Source organism: Stegodyphus dumicola, chromosome 5 (assembly GCF_044657685.1).
Source record: "Stegodyphus dumicola isolate Sdum_Otavi_A_Nest chromosome 5, ASM4465768v1".
NCBI classification, from domain to species: domain Eukaryota; kingdom Metazoa; phylum Arthropoda; class Arachnida; order Araneae; family Eresidae; genus Stegodyphus; species Stegodyphus dumicola.
In genome coordinates, this window is record NC_140772.1 from 148,019,819 (window position 1) to 148,036,948 (window position 17,130).

The 17,130-nt window shown below is 31.4% G+C and overlaps 1 protein-coding gene across 4 annotated transcripts in view; it reads left to right on the forward strand.

The window, feature by feature from the left end:
* Nucleotides 1–17,130, forward strand: part of LOC118205204 (5-taurinomethyluridine-[tRNA] synthase subunit MTO1, mitochondrial) — a 121,289-nt gene that overhangs the window by 77,259 nt on the left and 26,900 nt on the right. For all 4 annotated transcript variants that reach the window (XM_035377499.2, XM_035377506.2, XM_035377516.2 and 1 more), the window contains exons 12-14: nucleotides 1,986–2,190; nucleotides 10,184–10,331; nucleotides 10,561–10,679. In XM_035377499.2, coding sequence (XP_035233390.1) covers nucleotides 1,986–2,190; nucleotides 10,184–10,331; nucleotides 10,561–10,679 — 472 coding nt within the window. The remainder of the gene's footprint in view (nucleotides 1–1,985; nucleotides 2,191–10,183; nucleotides 10,332–10,560; nucleotides 10,680–17,130) is intronic.

Sequence of the window (17,130 nt, forward strand, 5' to 3'; positions counted from 1 at the left end):
TCAGTTTTTAGTTCATAGCTGACTTCAGAGTATTGATATCTCTGTGCGAGTTTCATCCTTTAGATGCACTTTGCATTGCATTATTTTTAATATTCTGAGTAGTTTGAAATGGAACTAGTGATTGTGCACTGGGAAACCGAGAATCAGTGCTTTGTGGAAAGTTTCAGAACTGTAGTGTTTCTCTTGAGAAAATAAATTTTGTCAAGCTCTCATCAGTTCTGTGTGCATTCAATCCATTACGAACCCTTACGCATGCAACGATATATATCAGCCAAGTATAATATATATTTTTTTTTTTTAATTTTATGAATTGTGTTGCCATAGTGTTAACAATTTCAAGGAAAAATTCTATTACAGTATGAAAAGCATATATAAAACACTAAAAACAGTCATTATGTCTGCAAACACTGATCTTTATTATACTGACCACTTGCCAATGTCAATTGGCAAGTGCTCAGTATAGTATAATATTGGTACAGTAGAAGCTTTATTATACTAAGTATAATACTAATTGGCAAGTGGTCAGTATAATAAAGCCTATTTAGCTTTCAACCCCTGTATCATCATTGATCCCTTTTAAAATTTCATCAGTCCCCAAGGGGCCAGTGCTAATCCTACTAGAGAACCCTTATTCTAGTGCAGTTCATTCCAAAAGGAAAGGTTGTATGAAGAAAATGCTTGTTTATTTTAATTGTTAATATTTTTCCTAATTTAGATATATGCAAGTAAATGTATAAATACAATATTTTATGCGTAGTAGTGCTGAACAATAAATCCAAAGCAAAGTCATATTTAGTCATTGAAACATGTTATTCTGAATAGAAATGACATCACTGCTGGATTACTGCCTCTTTAGCTACAATTTGGACTCCTGCTAAAGAAATATCATTTATTTGACTAGAGTTTTCCATTTTGTTCTTTAGTTTATATGTGCTTGATAAGCTTATACGTATTATATTTTTTCACTTATTTCTTCTGCTTTACTTCTTAAAAATTTGGAGGGGGAAATTATGCAACTATTTCATTTCTGAAGCAAAGAGTTAAAGAAAATCTTGCAAATTAAACAATGCAAACCTGCAGATAGATAGATTACTATTACTGCATTTAATATTTCTGAGAAAACAATTGCAGTTATTGATTTCAATACTATTCTTTTTAATTCCACATTAAATTTACTGTATTTTCATACTGTGCATGCTACTGCCATAGCATCAAAAATGTTTTAATCATATGCTGAAAATCTAGGGAGAATATGCAAATAAATGTATTATTATTTTGTATTTGTTATTGTCTATTTTATATCAGAATGAGATTGCTTATGTGTTAACAAAAAATGATGCAAAATAATAATACCTAGAATTTCAGCATAATTTTTTTGTTAGCAAATCAACAACCTTGTGGTTGGCATAGATTTAGTCAAGAACTCAATTGATTACAAGGGCAAACAGGTGCATGTCCCTCTTCATCAGAAGCAAAGAAATCTGCTTGACTTGAAATCAGCAGGCACAATGCTCGTATTGTGATGGCATTAGTACAAGTTTAAGTCCAATCCAGTCCATCTTAACACTTTTAAAATTCTATTAGCTTAATTTTTCAATTTCACTTCTATTTTTGCCAACAGATGGTGCTGCTTTCTCATTCGCTTTACTGCCATAGTATATTAATATGACTATTGCACTCGCTGGTTTCCAGGCTTACAGATTTCTTTGCTCGTAATGAAGAAGGACATGTACTTGTTTGCCCTTGAAATTGATTGAGTTCTTGATTAAATCTATGCTATACACAAAGTTATTGCTTTCTAATTTTATGTTTCACTTTGACTTGTTTCTCTTCTATTTTGATAATTTTATTGTATTTATTTTAACTCATATATATATATATTATTATAAGTTTGTTTATGTGTATCATTTTTAATAACTACTTATCTAAGCTATAATATAAAAGGGAATTTAAAATGAAAGCAGATGTTTAACTGTATATTTTAGGGAATTATTGCTGGAATTAATGCTGCTTGTAAAGTACAAGCAAAAGATCCTTTCATTGTTAAACGAACAGAAGGTTATATTGGTGTTTTAATAGATGATCTAACAACTCTTGGTACTACTGAGCCATATCGTATGTTCACTAGCCGAGCTGAGTTTAGAATGTATTTAAGACCTGATAATGCTGATTTGCGTCTAACAGAAAGAGGTACTTTTTTTTTTTTCCATAACTGTTTCTAGAGCTAATGATTTATATATTCAGTAAATCTAATTATTCATTATTTTAATTATCATATTTTTTATATTTATATATTCATTATATATTTTGATTATTGCATGCTGTTTTATATACTTTATTGCTGTTTTATTTATTATGTATAAGTGCAAACTGCAAAATTTTCCTGGTGTGTTTAATCTAGAAAAATTTGAAGGCTGAATTATATGAAGCTACATTTTGTCAAGTAAAAAACAGCATGATAATATCTTTTTTTGTGTCTTACATTCTAAGAGCTATGTGAGAAATGAGTAGAAATCTGCCAATAACTGAATTATAAATATTGATTTAATATTGTTACGTTTTTTTTTCTGACAGCAGTTGTTACGTTATTTTCTTCCTTCACGTTCATACGGGGTTCGTGGATTTGGAGGGAATAACAAAGACACTTGATGAAGTATCGAAACACACTTTATTTAGCCAGTATTAACCAGGACACCTTTTTTACAAGTCACTTTTTTCAGTCGTCGAAGATCTACTATAAACTCGCCGGAACAATCAGCGACCCAGCCTTCAGGTTATCAGGCTATAACGGTGGAAACAGCTTCGCTGAAAGCACCAGAGCAGAGTACAGCTCCTGACTCTGCTCAGTCGTTCTCAGAACTCCACATATTCTTGAGACTCTCCACGCTACACCTCAACTCGCGATGCACTCGACGACACATAGAGCAGAGCTCCCGACTCTTCAGTTCAGTTGTTACCGGAGCTGAATACACTCTCTCGGCAATGCACTAACCGCGATACACTAAGAGACTTTTTCCATGAACTCGATGACGCACTCAGCACTCGCTGGCCAGCTGTCAACTCGATCGACTCCGCACGGACTGACTAACTATCTCGCACTAGACGAGGCACTCACTGACTGCAGACCAGCAGGGTTTATATAGCTTTCGGCTTGCGTTCGAGAACATTCTAGGCTAAACCGGTAAGAATTTGTTCCAGAAGGTTCTCCATCCGTCCATGGCATATTGCCAATTTTGTCACCAAATGTGGCAACCCTGCCTTCCTTGATATTTTATGGCAACCCTAAAACTGCTTTGCTGGGAAGCCATCCTACCGCGTTTGTACATTTCATAACAATATTAAAAATGTGTTTTTAATTTTTTATAGTGTTTAATTACATGTAAATATGTTATACAGTGTGCTCGCAGATGTCCTTCTGCAACCATTGGTCATAGACATTTCTAGTTTCAGAAGTATTTCAAAATAAGCAAACATTCATGTTCTGGAATTTTAAAATTTTAAAAGAAATCAATTTTGTAAATATTAAAACAGTTAACTTTTTTTAACATACCTATAGTTGTATTTAAAATATATAACTCCATACCTATAATTATATTTAGAAAAGTTTCCTGCTCAGTATAAAAAAAATAAAATATACAATGTGGGAATCTTGTTGACTGAAATATATTTAATTTTAAAGTTTGAGATCATATTCAGGGTTGTATTCAAATTGATTTTAAATATTTGCTTGTATATAAGTGTGTATAACTAAAAATAAAATATTAGTTTAGAAAAAAGCTTTCTGATGTTAATAAATTAAGTTATGAGCATATCTATGCAAATTATCATAGAAAGTAATTATCAGTATGTAATTTTTCAAAAAAAAAAAAAAAAAAAAGAAATATTATTTACATAATTTTATAGAATCCATGTTCTTAAGCATTGGTGCCCCTTAGTGGCTAAGTAATTTGGATAACTAAATACTAGGAGTTCAACATGGTTTCGGTCCTAAGCAAATGATTGGCTGCTTGTTGGTTTTCAGGATATTCCCCATGTATAATTTGGATATCAGCCAGTTCCCCCTAAATCCTTCATGAAGGTATGCCACCCCTTAGGCATTTAAACCCTTGTGTGCTTTGTCATACTCAAATAACTAAACCTTAAAAGCACTGCAGGGTTGAGTACTGACATGTAACCAGGCTCGTGCCAAGCCTAATCGGCATCGTTGTGCAAATGTCTAGCGAGTGCCTTTATATAGTGACGATATTAAAGGGACATTGTTTATGGTTAACATTTAAAATGAAGCATTATTATTAGCATAATAATATGAAAAACCAAAACAATTACATTTTATCTCTTATCTAAATATGCAAACATTTTGTGCTTTGTTAAAACCCACACTTCAACATATTTATTGAAGAATGACACATTCATTTATGTTATAAAAAGCCTCCCAATCGTTAGAGTGGTTAGTGTTGCTATTTGCCGTGCCGAAGGGCCCGGGTTTGAATCTTAGAGAAGGCATAAATGTTATTAAATGTATAGTGTGCGTGCGGCATGGGGCTCCAAATATGTGAGGCAAAAGTCCTCTCGAAAGGTTAGTGGTAGGGAAAGAGAAGTGCTAGACACTTGGACCCGTCCCCCCCCAGGATGCTGTCCATCAAAATTGGGGGCAAAATTGAGCTAAATCGCACTGTCACCTGTAAGGTGCTCAAAGCTGTTGCCAAGAACAAACGTATCTTGCGCTCGTTCCCACGAGGAATTTCGTGTGCTTGGCCCGACTATAGGTCAGACAAGTGAACAATAAGTCAACAACAACATGTTATAAAAAAGTAACACTGCAAGCGAAGCGAAATAATATACCAAATATATTGCTGAAGACTATTTATTACCTTAAAATTAAAAACAAATTGATATACATATCTAATAAGTTTGCACTGAATAAATTGTTGTTCGCAGCATAGTTTACAATAAGGTTCAAACTGTGATTACAGCGGAGCACAAAAAAATACTCTAAGGCTGATATCTAGGGATATATCCAAAATTCTTTTCTGCACACCGCTATGCTCTTGACAATGATATAGCATAGAGCTTCAACCGGTGATGCTACATTTCCTCCAAAAGTTTGCAAAAACTGCAGTTCATCCATAAGATCTATACTCTTTATATCACTTTTATTTTTATCAGTTAATGCTTTTTGCAGTTTTTGACATAAGTTGAACTGATCTTGTAAATAGTATAAGTGAATGAAAATACGTGATGCCGATGCGTATGGAAGGGTACAGAGGGTGCCATAGACGCATTTGACAAGTTGCTTTGTCCTTATTTTGTGTCTACAGTTGCAATCATAGTAATTTGTACAACATTAATCTTTTTTTTTTTTTTTTTTTTTTTTTTGTGATTGCTTGTTGTTATTCTACATAAAAAAAAAATAAAAAAAAAAAGTAAGGGCAGTTACATATTATGCTAAACTTAGGTTAGCTTTTTAATTCAGAAAAGTGATGATTTGAGCAAAATTACTTGAAAAAAAGATTTTTTACATGATTTTTTTACATTATTAAACAAAAATCATTAGCTTTTGAGAAGAAAGGATTGACATATTTACAGAGTACCACTGAATTTAAAGTATATCTGTTTGAGATTTGAAGTGAAGTAAAAATATACAAGGTATTCTGAATTGAAAAATTGGCCATTTTCCGATTTTACATATACGGAAAACCGAAGGAAAATGTTTCATTATTTCATTACGTCTTAAATACATACTTTAAATTTGAATTATGTACTTTAATAAACAAAAGAGTACCACCACCTCCTTGAATTATTTGGTATTTATCTAATAGTTCATATATTTTCTAAGCAGTGGTTTAAGATATATAGTATCATTAGCTCCATATATAACTCCATAATAATCCATCCTCCAGACTTAGATCTTATAGATCTTATGGATCTAAGTCTGTAATCCGGACGTCCATTATCCGGAAAGATCTATAATCCGGACCTCAAAGCCACAAACTTTTTTTTTTTTTTTTTTTGTATGCTTTATACATGTGCGTAATGCTTTTATGCATGCACGTTTAGCACAAAAAAAGAAGCAACTTACATTGAAAGAAATGTTTAATAAAGTAAACAAATAAATATTAAGCTTTGTTTTTGTAAATTTTGATGCCCTTTAGATCATAATTGCTCTTTGTTTCTTCCTATTTTTAATTCTATAATTTCTGCATGCCATCTTACCAGATTTAAATTGATGATCTGTAATCCGGAAAAACCCTTAATCCAGAATCGCCAAATTCCCGACGAGTCCGGATTATGGACTTTGTACTGTACTCACTTTCTCAGAAGTAAGGTAAAATATTTCAAACAGTGACTTTCCGAGTGTTGTTAAGAAGAAGTGTTTTATGCAATAGTCCTTATAATAGTTATTTTCTACTTTCCCTTTTTCTGTTTTAATTTTTCCCCAGCTATCACAAAAAAAAAAAAAAAAAAAAAAAAAAAAAAACAGAAAAAATTGTTACTGTATCAGAATGTAATGAAGAAAAAGAAAGGGAGAGGAAGACTTAATAAATTAATCAGTTTTTCCAAAACCCACAGAATACCCAAGCTGACGCTACTAGCACTAGTTGTCCATCAACATCTCAGCTACCATTAAAATTACCAAAAGAACCTAATAATCAGAAAGAGTTAGAAAGTGTTTTTACCCAGGAATTACCTTTAATGTCAATGCAGCCAGTCGAATAAAACAGCAGAAATACTATTGAAATCTACAATTTCTGCAGTAGATACGCATTTGCCTGTGCCTGATGATTCCGGATTATGCCCAAGTCCATTATTGCTATCCCAAGTTCAAGCCTTAATAGAAAATGGTCCTGAATATTAACCAAAACCTGGTTTCGAGTTTCAGTTTTCCAAAAGACAAAAATGGATGTAAATATTTTTAGATGTACTTTTGTCGAATCTTGTCAAACAACAAAAAAGTTAATCCAATTTTTGAGAATGATTATGAAAGAATAAACTTGTTAATTTGGAATTTCAAATTTTATTAAAAAAGAGATTAAGCATTGCCGCAATGTTATTGAAAGAATTATCTATGCCATTCAGTTTTTAGCCAAACAAAACTTAACCTTCTGTGGTTCCAATAACAAATTGTTCGAAAATAATAATAAATTTTTAAAGTGTATAGAAATGATCACAAAATTTGACCCTATCATGTCTGCATATATTAATAAAATTCAAACTAAAAAATATGCTTCATTACATTGGATATAAAATTCAATAATTAGCTTATTAGGGGATAATATAAAGCAAATTATTTTTAATAAGGTCAAACAGGCAAAGCATTTTTCTATTTTACTTGATTGTACCCCTAAATCCAGCCATCAGATAACAATTTGTATGAGGTATCTTAATTTAGGAAATACGGACATGAGTATTGAAGAAAGGTTTTAATATTTTGTATTACAACAGATACGACCGGTGAAGGATGAAGAACATTCTTATTAAAGACTTTAAGAGCAGCGATTCTCAACCAATAGTACGCAAGGAAAAAATAGGTATTACACAAAGAAACAAAGAAAATTTAATTATTAAATTCAAAGGTCTCATGAAGAAAAAGAATAATTGATAGAAATTTCCTGAGATCAAACTCTAACTAAAGATTTTAAAAATTACAGAATTTTTAAATTTTAGCTGAATTGGGGGGGGGGACGGACTGTTTAAAGGCATTTCAAATAAATGCATTAAATTTTTATTGCCTTTTTGCAAAATCTATTTGTGGGAAGAAGGATTTTCTTCCATGTTGTATTTGAATAATAAATAGAGAATAAAATTAAAAGTGGATCTTAATTTATGGTTAAAACTAAGTGAAATTAGACCAGACATAAAGATCAGGCCCAAATTTCACACTAAATTTTTAGAGTTAAAATATTATAACATGAATTTTGATAATAAAAATGGTAACCAATTTTTGATTGAATATTTTTTATGTGTGCATATTTAATACAAATAGCCAGCAGGTTGTGCAAAAGGCAAAATACACTTTTTTTTTTAACCTTTGAGAAACTGATAAATAATCTTTGTAAATGTAGTGGTGGTACTAAAGTTTTTCAGTTTTTGTTTAGATGGTACTTGTTAGTCAAAAGGTTGAGAACTACTGCTTTAAAGGAACATGGCTTAGATATTAGTAATTTATGCAGCCAAAAATACGACAATGGTTCAAACAGGAGAGGTAAACAGTTTTCGAGTAATTATTCTCAAATCGTTGCTTTTCTGAATTAAAAAGTTAACCTAAGTTTAACATAATATGCAACTGCACTTACTTTTTTTTATGTAGAAAAATAATAACAACGAGCAATCACAAAAAAGATAAATGTTGCACAAATTACTACTATTGCAACAGTAGACACAAAATAAGGATTAAGCAAATTGTCAAATGCGTATACCCTTACATTCACATCGGCATCACGTATTTTCACGTTTAAATAAGACAGAAGAGAACACCAGAGACTAACGCCTGCCCTAGTTATAACTTTCGGTTAAATAAGACAATGTGCTAAGAGGAAGAGGCACTCAGACCTGGCAAGTTTGAGGCTGCCTTAATACAGTCTAACATCCCAAGTTTAACATCCTTGAAGGTGATCCAAGAAGCTGCTAACCTATCGGTCAAGCCAACTAGGCTGAGTCGACAGGAATACTCAGCAATTCACATTCCACGTACCTGTTCTGGAAGGATGGTAAAAAACATCTGCCATCAACAGGGGCCCCAACCCCGGACAGACTGGACAACCAATCTGACCTGCTAACACTATGTCATGGTATACAGATGTCGGCTTTAGGCACCCCCAGAGCAAAACCAAGGAAGGATACGAATATGCGGTTTTGAGGCTAGGCTCCAGGTGCCCACTGGGAAACTTCAAGAAGTTTAAAGGTTTACTGAATTCTCCAGCTCCATTGATGGGGGTGTTTCACTCCTGATAACCATGAATGTCTGACAATATAGCTCTACCACAACCAAAGGAACAGACAAGACAGTGCCATACAGTTTGTGCCAAGCCTGAAACAGCCATCGCCAGCGATGACTCCAGTCCTGTGGAGACTGATTTTAAACACCCACAGCCGAGACTATCTAAGTACAGATCCTAATTAGTAGCTTCTCAGATTTTACCTGAGTCGATCCTCGGAGGGTTGTTCAAATAAGACAAGAATTTTCCTGTTCGGACAGGCAGCGAGACAAACTGCTTGTTTTAATGATCACCCGGTGCCCTTTTGACTCGGCGCCGTCATGCACCGCACAACCTTCCACCTATTGTCGGCGCAGGCCTGCATGTAGCCAGTTCATAATATTATTTGCCTAAATTAAAAAGAAAAAATTATTTTAGTGCATTGAATTTTTGTATGATTGTGATACTAAATTAATAGAACTTCATAAGAATATTAATAACATATTTTTAGCATTTGAAAACTTATAAATTACTTGTATTGAAAGTTCCTTTGGCATACTAGTCGAAACAAAGTTATAAATTTAAAAATGTTACAGACTAATAAATAAGAGAAGAATATTATGAAATGATATTTCAGGGGGCAAAAATCAACCTTGAATTACTGTAACTTATTTAACCAACCTATATTTGAATATATATATGTACTATATATATATAATATAAAATATTTTTAGCATTTGAAAACTTATAAATTACTTGTATGATAGTTCTTTTAACATACTAGTTGAAGCAAAATTTATAAATTAAAAAATGTTACAGACTATTAAATCAGAGAAGAAAATATTTCAGGGGGCAAAAATCAACCTTGAATTCTCAAACTAAAAATGACAACAAAAATGCCAAATTTTGAAATTAAGTATCTCAGTCAGTATTTGTTGAATGGGAGTCAAGCTTTTATTTTATTTTTTATAAAGAGTATAAAATTTTCCTAAAGATAAGTAGAGAGTTTGAGGGGCCATATAAAGTATTAGATTATGTAATCTTTGCAAAATGGACTCTTCTAATTTAAAAATGTCATAACATGAATTTTACATCATCCAATACATTCTTGTAATTGAAAGGATATCTCCATAACTACTGATTATAAAAATAAAGGCTAAAGGCTACATAAGGACTTTGTGGGCACATTGTGTGTAGTAAAATTAGCAGAACAGAACTTATTTTAAATCAGTCTGTTCTTATTATTTGAAAAATGATTTTATTTTCAGGTTATAAAATTGGATGTGTATCAGAAGAACGATATTCAAAATTCCTGGAAGTAAAAAGTATGTTAGAAGAGAGTATAGACATTTTGAAATCTATTAGCAAAACTTCAAAAGAATGGAATATTAGTACAAAGAATCCTCATAAGAAAAAGTAAAGTATTAAATGCAAATAGTTTTCTTTATTGGTATTATATCTTGTAGGTCACACCAAAAAATTTTGAGCTTAAGTGAGACATTAAGTAAGGATTTAAAAAAAAGCTTTTATTTAGCACAACATTTTATCCCACAGTATCTTTGATTATTTTCCATTTCACATCATAATTTGTTTGTTCAAGTTTCCCAAAATGTGCTGTAAAACTTATAAAATTATCTTTTTACAGTGCATTTGAATACCTTGCATTACCAGGTACGAGAGCTGAAAATGTATGTAAATATTTGCCTGACTATATAAAGAAATATAAACGATTCTCATATTTCATTTCAAGATTGTGTGTAGAAGGTAAGTTCAGTGTTGCTATTAGTTATACTGGAATGTGTTAAGAATAAGTGTTAGATATTCACTATTGAATTTCTTACATAAATCACTTGCATAGTAGAATTTATTACATTACATATCTCATTAAAATTTTGTATAAAGATAATGCAAATGAACTATATTACTGACTGAATTGAGACAAAATTTTAAAATGAAAAGTACCTGTCTGTCAGAAGTAAAGTACTTAGACATTACAGGAATTAGAGGCATTGTGGAAATTAAAGCTAACCACATAATGCATCATTTTTCAGAATGACTGGCCAATTTCAGATGAGCATATTAATTTGATACACATCAAATGATACATTTTACACTGTCACCAAAGTTTTTTTGTGGGGAGGGGGGTAAAATAGCTTTGTTTGTGCGTTGAAATCAGCATCAGTGGATTTGACTTTTAGCTTGCTTGTTCACTAAATCTCTATCATATTACTTTGTTGTGTTATTTTAAAAATTGTTTATGCTGCATTTGATCACAAGTATACTTGATCCTAAAGCCATGTTTGTTAAGCAGTTAAATATATATATATATATATATATTTGGTTACAAATATACAGTGTTGCCAAATGAAAACAGCATTTTTTAGGCTAGATTTCAACAAAGACAGTGCTACGCAAAGAGAAAAAAAAGTACCAAGTTTTATTTATTTTGTTTTTAGTTTTATTACTTATAGAAATTTTTGGCATTTCAGTATTATTCTGTCTATAAAAATGTTGGTGATGGTGGCTAGGACAACAATCAATGAATCAAAAAATGGAAAAAAAAAAATTGCTTTCAGTGATTCTGAAATTTATCACTGTAGTTGTACAAGTAATTGCATAAATAAAGCCAAAACAATTTTAGCTTCAAAATACTTAATAATACAGTCAAAAGTCGTTAATCCGGATTCGTCGGGACTTCGGCTATTCCGGATTATTGATTTTTCCGGATTATAGATCATCAGTTTAAATCTCATAAGATGGCATGCAGAAATTCTAAAATTAAAAATATGAAACCGTAATTTATGAAATAAAGAACAATTATGATCTAAAGGGTATCAAAATTTACAAAACAAAAGCTTAATATTTATTTGTTTACTTTATTAAACATTTCTTTCAATGTAAGTTGTTTAAGTTGCTTCGTTTTATGTGATAATACTTTCTCTTTAATTCTATAAACAGACATAATTTCTTGTTCAGTTACGAAGTTCCGCTGTTCAAGTCCCGTAATTGCTGTGCCAATACCAACTAACTTGTCAATCAAAATTTTTTCGTTTTCACTAACCTCTCTATCACCTTCATGTCTTTATCCATTTTTTGCAGCAATTCCACTTTTTGTTTCATGGGCATCGAAACATACTTTCGTTTTGAAGATCCTTTGGGAGCTCCAGCATCGGAAATTCTATTTGACATAATTGAAAGTTCAAGTTTACTTTTATAAAATTGCTTTTACAGTCTGCAAAAAATAATGAACCGGATCCAATTCGAAGGTTAAGGAACAACACAATCATCAACATTAACTGAAATAGATAATTAAATAATTTTCTTATACCGTCCGTTATATATTAAACGCGCACGCGAAAACGTATTCTGCGTTTGCGCACACGCATATGCGCAGTCCTAAAGGTCTTATGCGTACGCGTAAATGCCTATGCGCATGTGTCAACGTGGCGCATGCGCAGAAAGTTTTTGCTTTGAGGTCCGCATTATAGATCATTCCAGATTATGGGTGTCCGAATTAACAACTTTTGACTGTATATGGAATTAAATCTACAAATAACAGATTCAAGCTTCAAATCATTAGGGATGCTAAAACATGCTGGGCCGATTTAGTGCTATATACTAGGAATTTGCCTAGATATAAAAATTCAGTTCAGCTTTAATTCAGAGTTTGGGTTTATTTGAAAGTGTTTTCAAATTAGTTCAAAGGTTATGTTCAACTGAAACTGCTGTCCAACTAATTAAAAACTGGAAAAAGTAAATCATGCAAACACTATGTTTCCATTGTTTTACCAAGTAAAAAAGGCTCGTGTTTCAATACATAAAATGAATTATGCTTTTATGCACTCATGTTAAATATTTCATTAAATTTTTAATAATACGAAACACATTATCTAATAATTAAGACACAATAACACGCCGAATAAATACTAATTCAGAAACTCTGTTTGAAACAAACACATTTTGTTTTCCAAAAAAAATATTCTCACTCACTCAACTCTGTTTGAAACAAACACATTTTGTTTTCCAAAATAAATATTACAAGCAAACTGAGGGATTAGCCATGGGAAGCCCCCTCAGTCCCATCCTGGCTGATATCTACATGCATTATTATGAATCAAAATTGTTTGAAACTTTAAACTTCCCGGCATGGTTCCGCTATTAATTAACATTATTAATCAAGCAGTTAAAAAATTCATCTCAACACACTAAAAGGCACACTCTTGTTTTAGGATATTATAAAAATTCTGTTGTCATTCCCTTCTTTCCATCAATTAGCTATAAAGTTGCACATATTTTGCAGAAATTTAACTTATTGGTTAAATTTCTGTTGTTTATTCTCCCATCAACAAAATTCCGAGTTCCATACTCAAGGACCCCATTCCGGATATGAATTCCTGGGGTATTTATAGGATTCCTTGCCAGTGTGGTTTAATTTACATTGGCCAAACTAAGAGAGCCTTAAAATTTCGCGTCAAGGAACATGAGGCATATGTTAGAAAAAAGGAAACACAGAAGTCTTCTGTTGCTCAACATTGTTGGTCCGAAAACCACACTTTCAGTTTTTCTGCTGCCAAAATTATTCAAAAATCATCTTCCATTGGAGAACTGGATTTTCTAGAGGCATTTCACATTCATAAAAATCTTTCTGTTCTAGTTAATGATCCTAATTCCAATCCAAATTTGCCTTCGGCCTTTAAAGAAATTATGTTTTAGTTCTGGTTTCACCAACAGATGGCGCCACTTGCTTATTCTTGTCCAGGCTTTCTTATCTTATCTAATCATTATTTCCTATCTTGTTCATTTGCGGTTTTGCAGCTGAAGATGGTGGTTCAGTAAAACCATCGAAACTAGTCCTGTGAAAATTTTGTAAATATAACGCTGATTTTTGTTGTTTGACTTCTGAATTAGACATTATCTAATGTAAAATATTATTTGTACTCTTGAAATTAAATATGAATTTTTGTTCATATGAAAATTTTATATATGTCCTCATTTTTATTATCAAAGTATGTAATTTATTTGGTATAAATCCAATAATAAAGTGATTAACATGATTTTAAAAATAATAATTGCAAATTTTGTTTAGTTTGATAAATTCAGTTTTTCAATAAAAGCTAAGAAAAATAAGTGAAACAATTGATATTTGAGCTAGTCTTAGTACTACCAATGTATGCTGAAAAATAGGATAATATACTAAAAATAATATAAATGTAGTTGGATTGATCCAAAAGGAAAGAATTAAGGTGATTTTTTTTAATTCTATAGATAAGTGCTTTTAAGCTTTGCAACAGTGCTTTTAAGACCTTTTTCTTTATTGCAGTCCTTTTCAGGGCAAAATTAATTGTATTTGTTATATTTAAAAAATTATGCAATGAGCTGTTGCTTCACTACAGTTATTCTATAATTTTTATTACATCCAAAGTTTAAAATCATTGGACTAGATATATTGATTAAATAAATTATCAAAAATGCAATATTTGGTTTATTATTAAAAATGTGGTATCTGCTGATCATCTTTTCTCTTCAATGCAATAATTAGTAGCTCTTTATATCTTGATTTGTATACATACACAATTACATATGGATTCACTGAGCTACACTACAAAGTATGAAATCCGGATGTCCAATATTTAGTATATTCTAAAATTTGGACGTCCAATAATCAGAATGATCTAAATTCAAACCTCCGAACAACAGCAACCTCTTTTTTTAAAAAAAAAAAATTTTTTTATTCATGCCTTTTTGATATTTTTCATAATAAAACTTGTGGATTATCCCTATTCTTAATCTCACTTTGACATTAAATAACATACTTTCATACTGAAGAAACAACCATTTATTAGCATAATTTTTAATTCAATAATTTGGCTCCTTAGCTGCCATTTCGCTTGGTATACATTTCAAACCAAAACATTTTACGCCTGCTGAATAATTTGGACTCCTGATGTCAGCCTGGAGAAGCACTATTTATTATTTTTTGCTTTCCTCATCACTTGACTATAATAACTGCAGCTTGAGAAATGACTCCTGAAGTGATGTTTAAACTTATGCATCACTTTTTTTTTTTTTGATATTATTAATTGAATATCAAAGAACATGGTAGCCTTTTATGCTGACATTATGCTTGGCAATGATTACAGGCTTAGCTAACCCTGCTGCTAAATGTTGGCAAGAAATTTAACAGAAATTTATTTCCATATGCAAAAGATAGATTTTGTAAATTTTGAGCTGAGGAGCCAAATTATTGATCATATATAGTTATGCTAATAAATTGTTGTTTCTTCAGTATGAAGGTATATTATTTAATGTCAAGGTGAGATTAAGAATCGGTACACTCCACAAGTTTTATTGTGAAAAATATCAAATATGCATGAATAAAACATAAAAAACTAGACCAAGATACTATATTTAGTGTTGTTGGAATTGAGAATAACTGATTTGTCCTTCAGATAACCTCAGGAATGGTACCAGAGCTGGTGGCACTGCACCAAGTGGCAAAATTTATAGAAGGTGAAATTATTAGAATTTGGAGAAGCATCAGGTTACAAAAGTAAGGGCAAAATGTCTAGAATTTAAGGAAGGCACTTGATACAAAATATAGTGGCAGCAAAATTTTTATAATGTATGGATACGCTTAGAAGCAGGATTTAGGATGTGCAGAGACTGCACCCGCCTACAGAATGTCTAGTGCCAGCCCTGGATATAAGCCTTAAGTATGTGTAGGAATTTATTTATTTGAGAATCAGATCAGTCTTAAGCATACGGGGGAGATAGTAAGTAACTAAAGTAATATAATTCAGACTTAATTTCACCAGCATGCGGTAGAAGCAAGATAAAATTTAGCAAAATAACATGTCTTTAATTACCAATCTCATGATGCATCACAAAAAGTGTATAGTGGATACTAGTGAAACTTTATGACAGTTGCCACAAATTTGAAGGATTTCAGATATCACAAACAAAAAGTGAAATTTTCAAATAAATGAAATTTGTGAAGTAGTGATAGAAGATGTTATAACAGATGTTTTTCATTTCGATGACACAATGCCGCAATCATCAATCAACTAGCATATGTCAAAATCCATAATATGGTTCTAAATCCAGAAAATATCAATACCGATCATGAAGTGACAGAGAGATTGTTGAGAATGAAAAAAAAAAAATTCAGTTAACAGTTTGGTAAAAATTCTTGACAGGAGAATAACTGGAGTTGAAGAATGGAACTTTTTAACTGAAAAAGAAATTATGTCTGTTTGTAGAGTTATAAAGTATTAGCACAAAAATTGAAGAAATTTAAACAACTTATATTGAAAGAAAAAGCAAACAATTAAATAATGAGCCCCTTTTTTAATAAATTTTGGTTTTTTTAAATGATTCATTGTTCCTTTTTATTATTATTATTATTATTTCTGTATATCATTTTTACTAGATTTAAACTGATGATCTAACAGCGGGAAAAATCCCAAATCTAGAATTAAGTCCCTGTGAGTCTGGATCTTGGACTTTATACTGTAAATGCAATAGTTAATGTATTTACAATGTAATTGTATTATAATAATTGGCTCCTATGATCTCTTATGCTATTCATACCTCTCTCTAGGTCTGTCTTTTTAACCTTTTAGTATCTCTCTCGCTCAAAGCCACTACTGCCATGCATTATGTTGACTGGCATCCCTCATACATCGCACACCTTATCTAAGATAAAAATAGACTGAAAGCCTATTAAAAATGTGTTCTAAAGAATGGTGATGTCAAAAAAAGTCACTTACCTATTAATGTAAACAGGTTAATCAAAGAAAACCTGTTAAAAATACTTATACAGACTCTATTTGCATCTGCTTTTTAACTTCTTCTATAAACTGTAACATAAAAATTAATAATCAAAATAATTCTAGAATGGAATAGTAGTAAGTTAATTAAAGGGTTTTCTTTTCGCATAATAGCTTCAGAAATAAATAAAAAAATCTTAAGAGTTTATAAATGTCTATAAAGATTTCCCCCCCTTTTTTTTTTTGTATTAGTCACTTGATGGTTAAGTGTCTATGTTACTGGCAAAGTTTGAAATCTGGCATTCTATAGAATGTTCAGGCATTGTATATAATGGGTAAAACTATCTGGCAATATATAAAGAAACTCATATTTCACACATTTGGCATTCTTTTGGCATTCTTTGTCATTTGGCATGCCAAAGCCAAATGACAAACCAGCAAAGTGT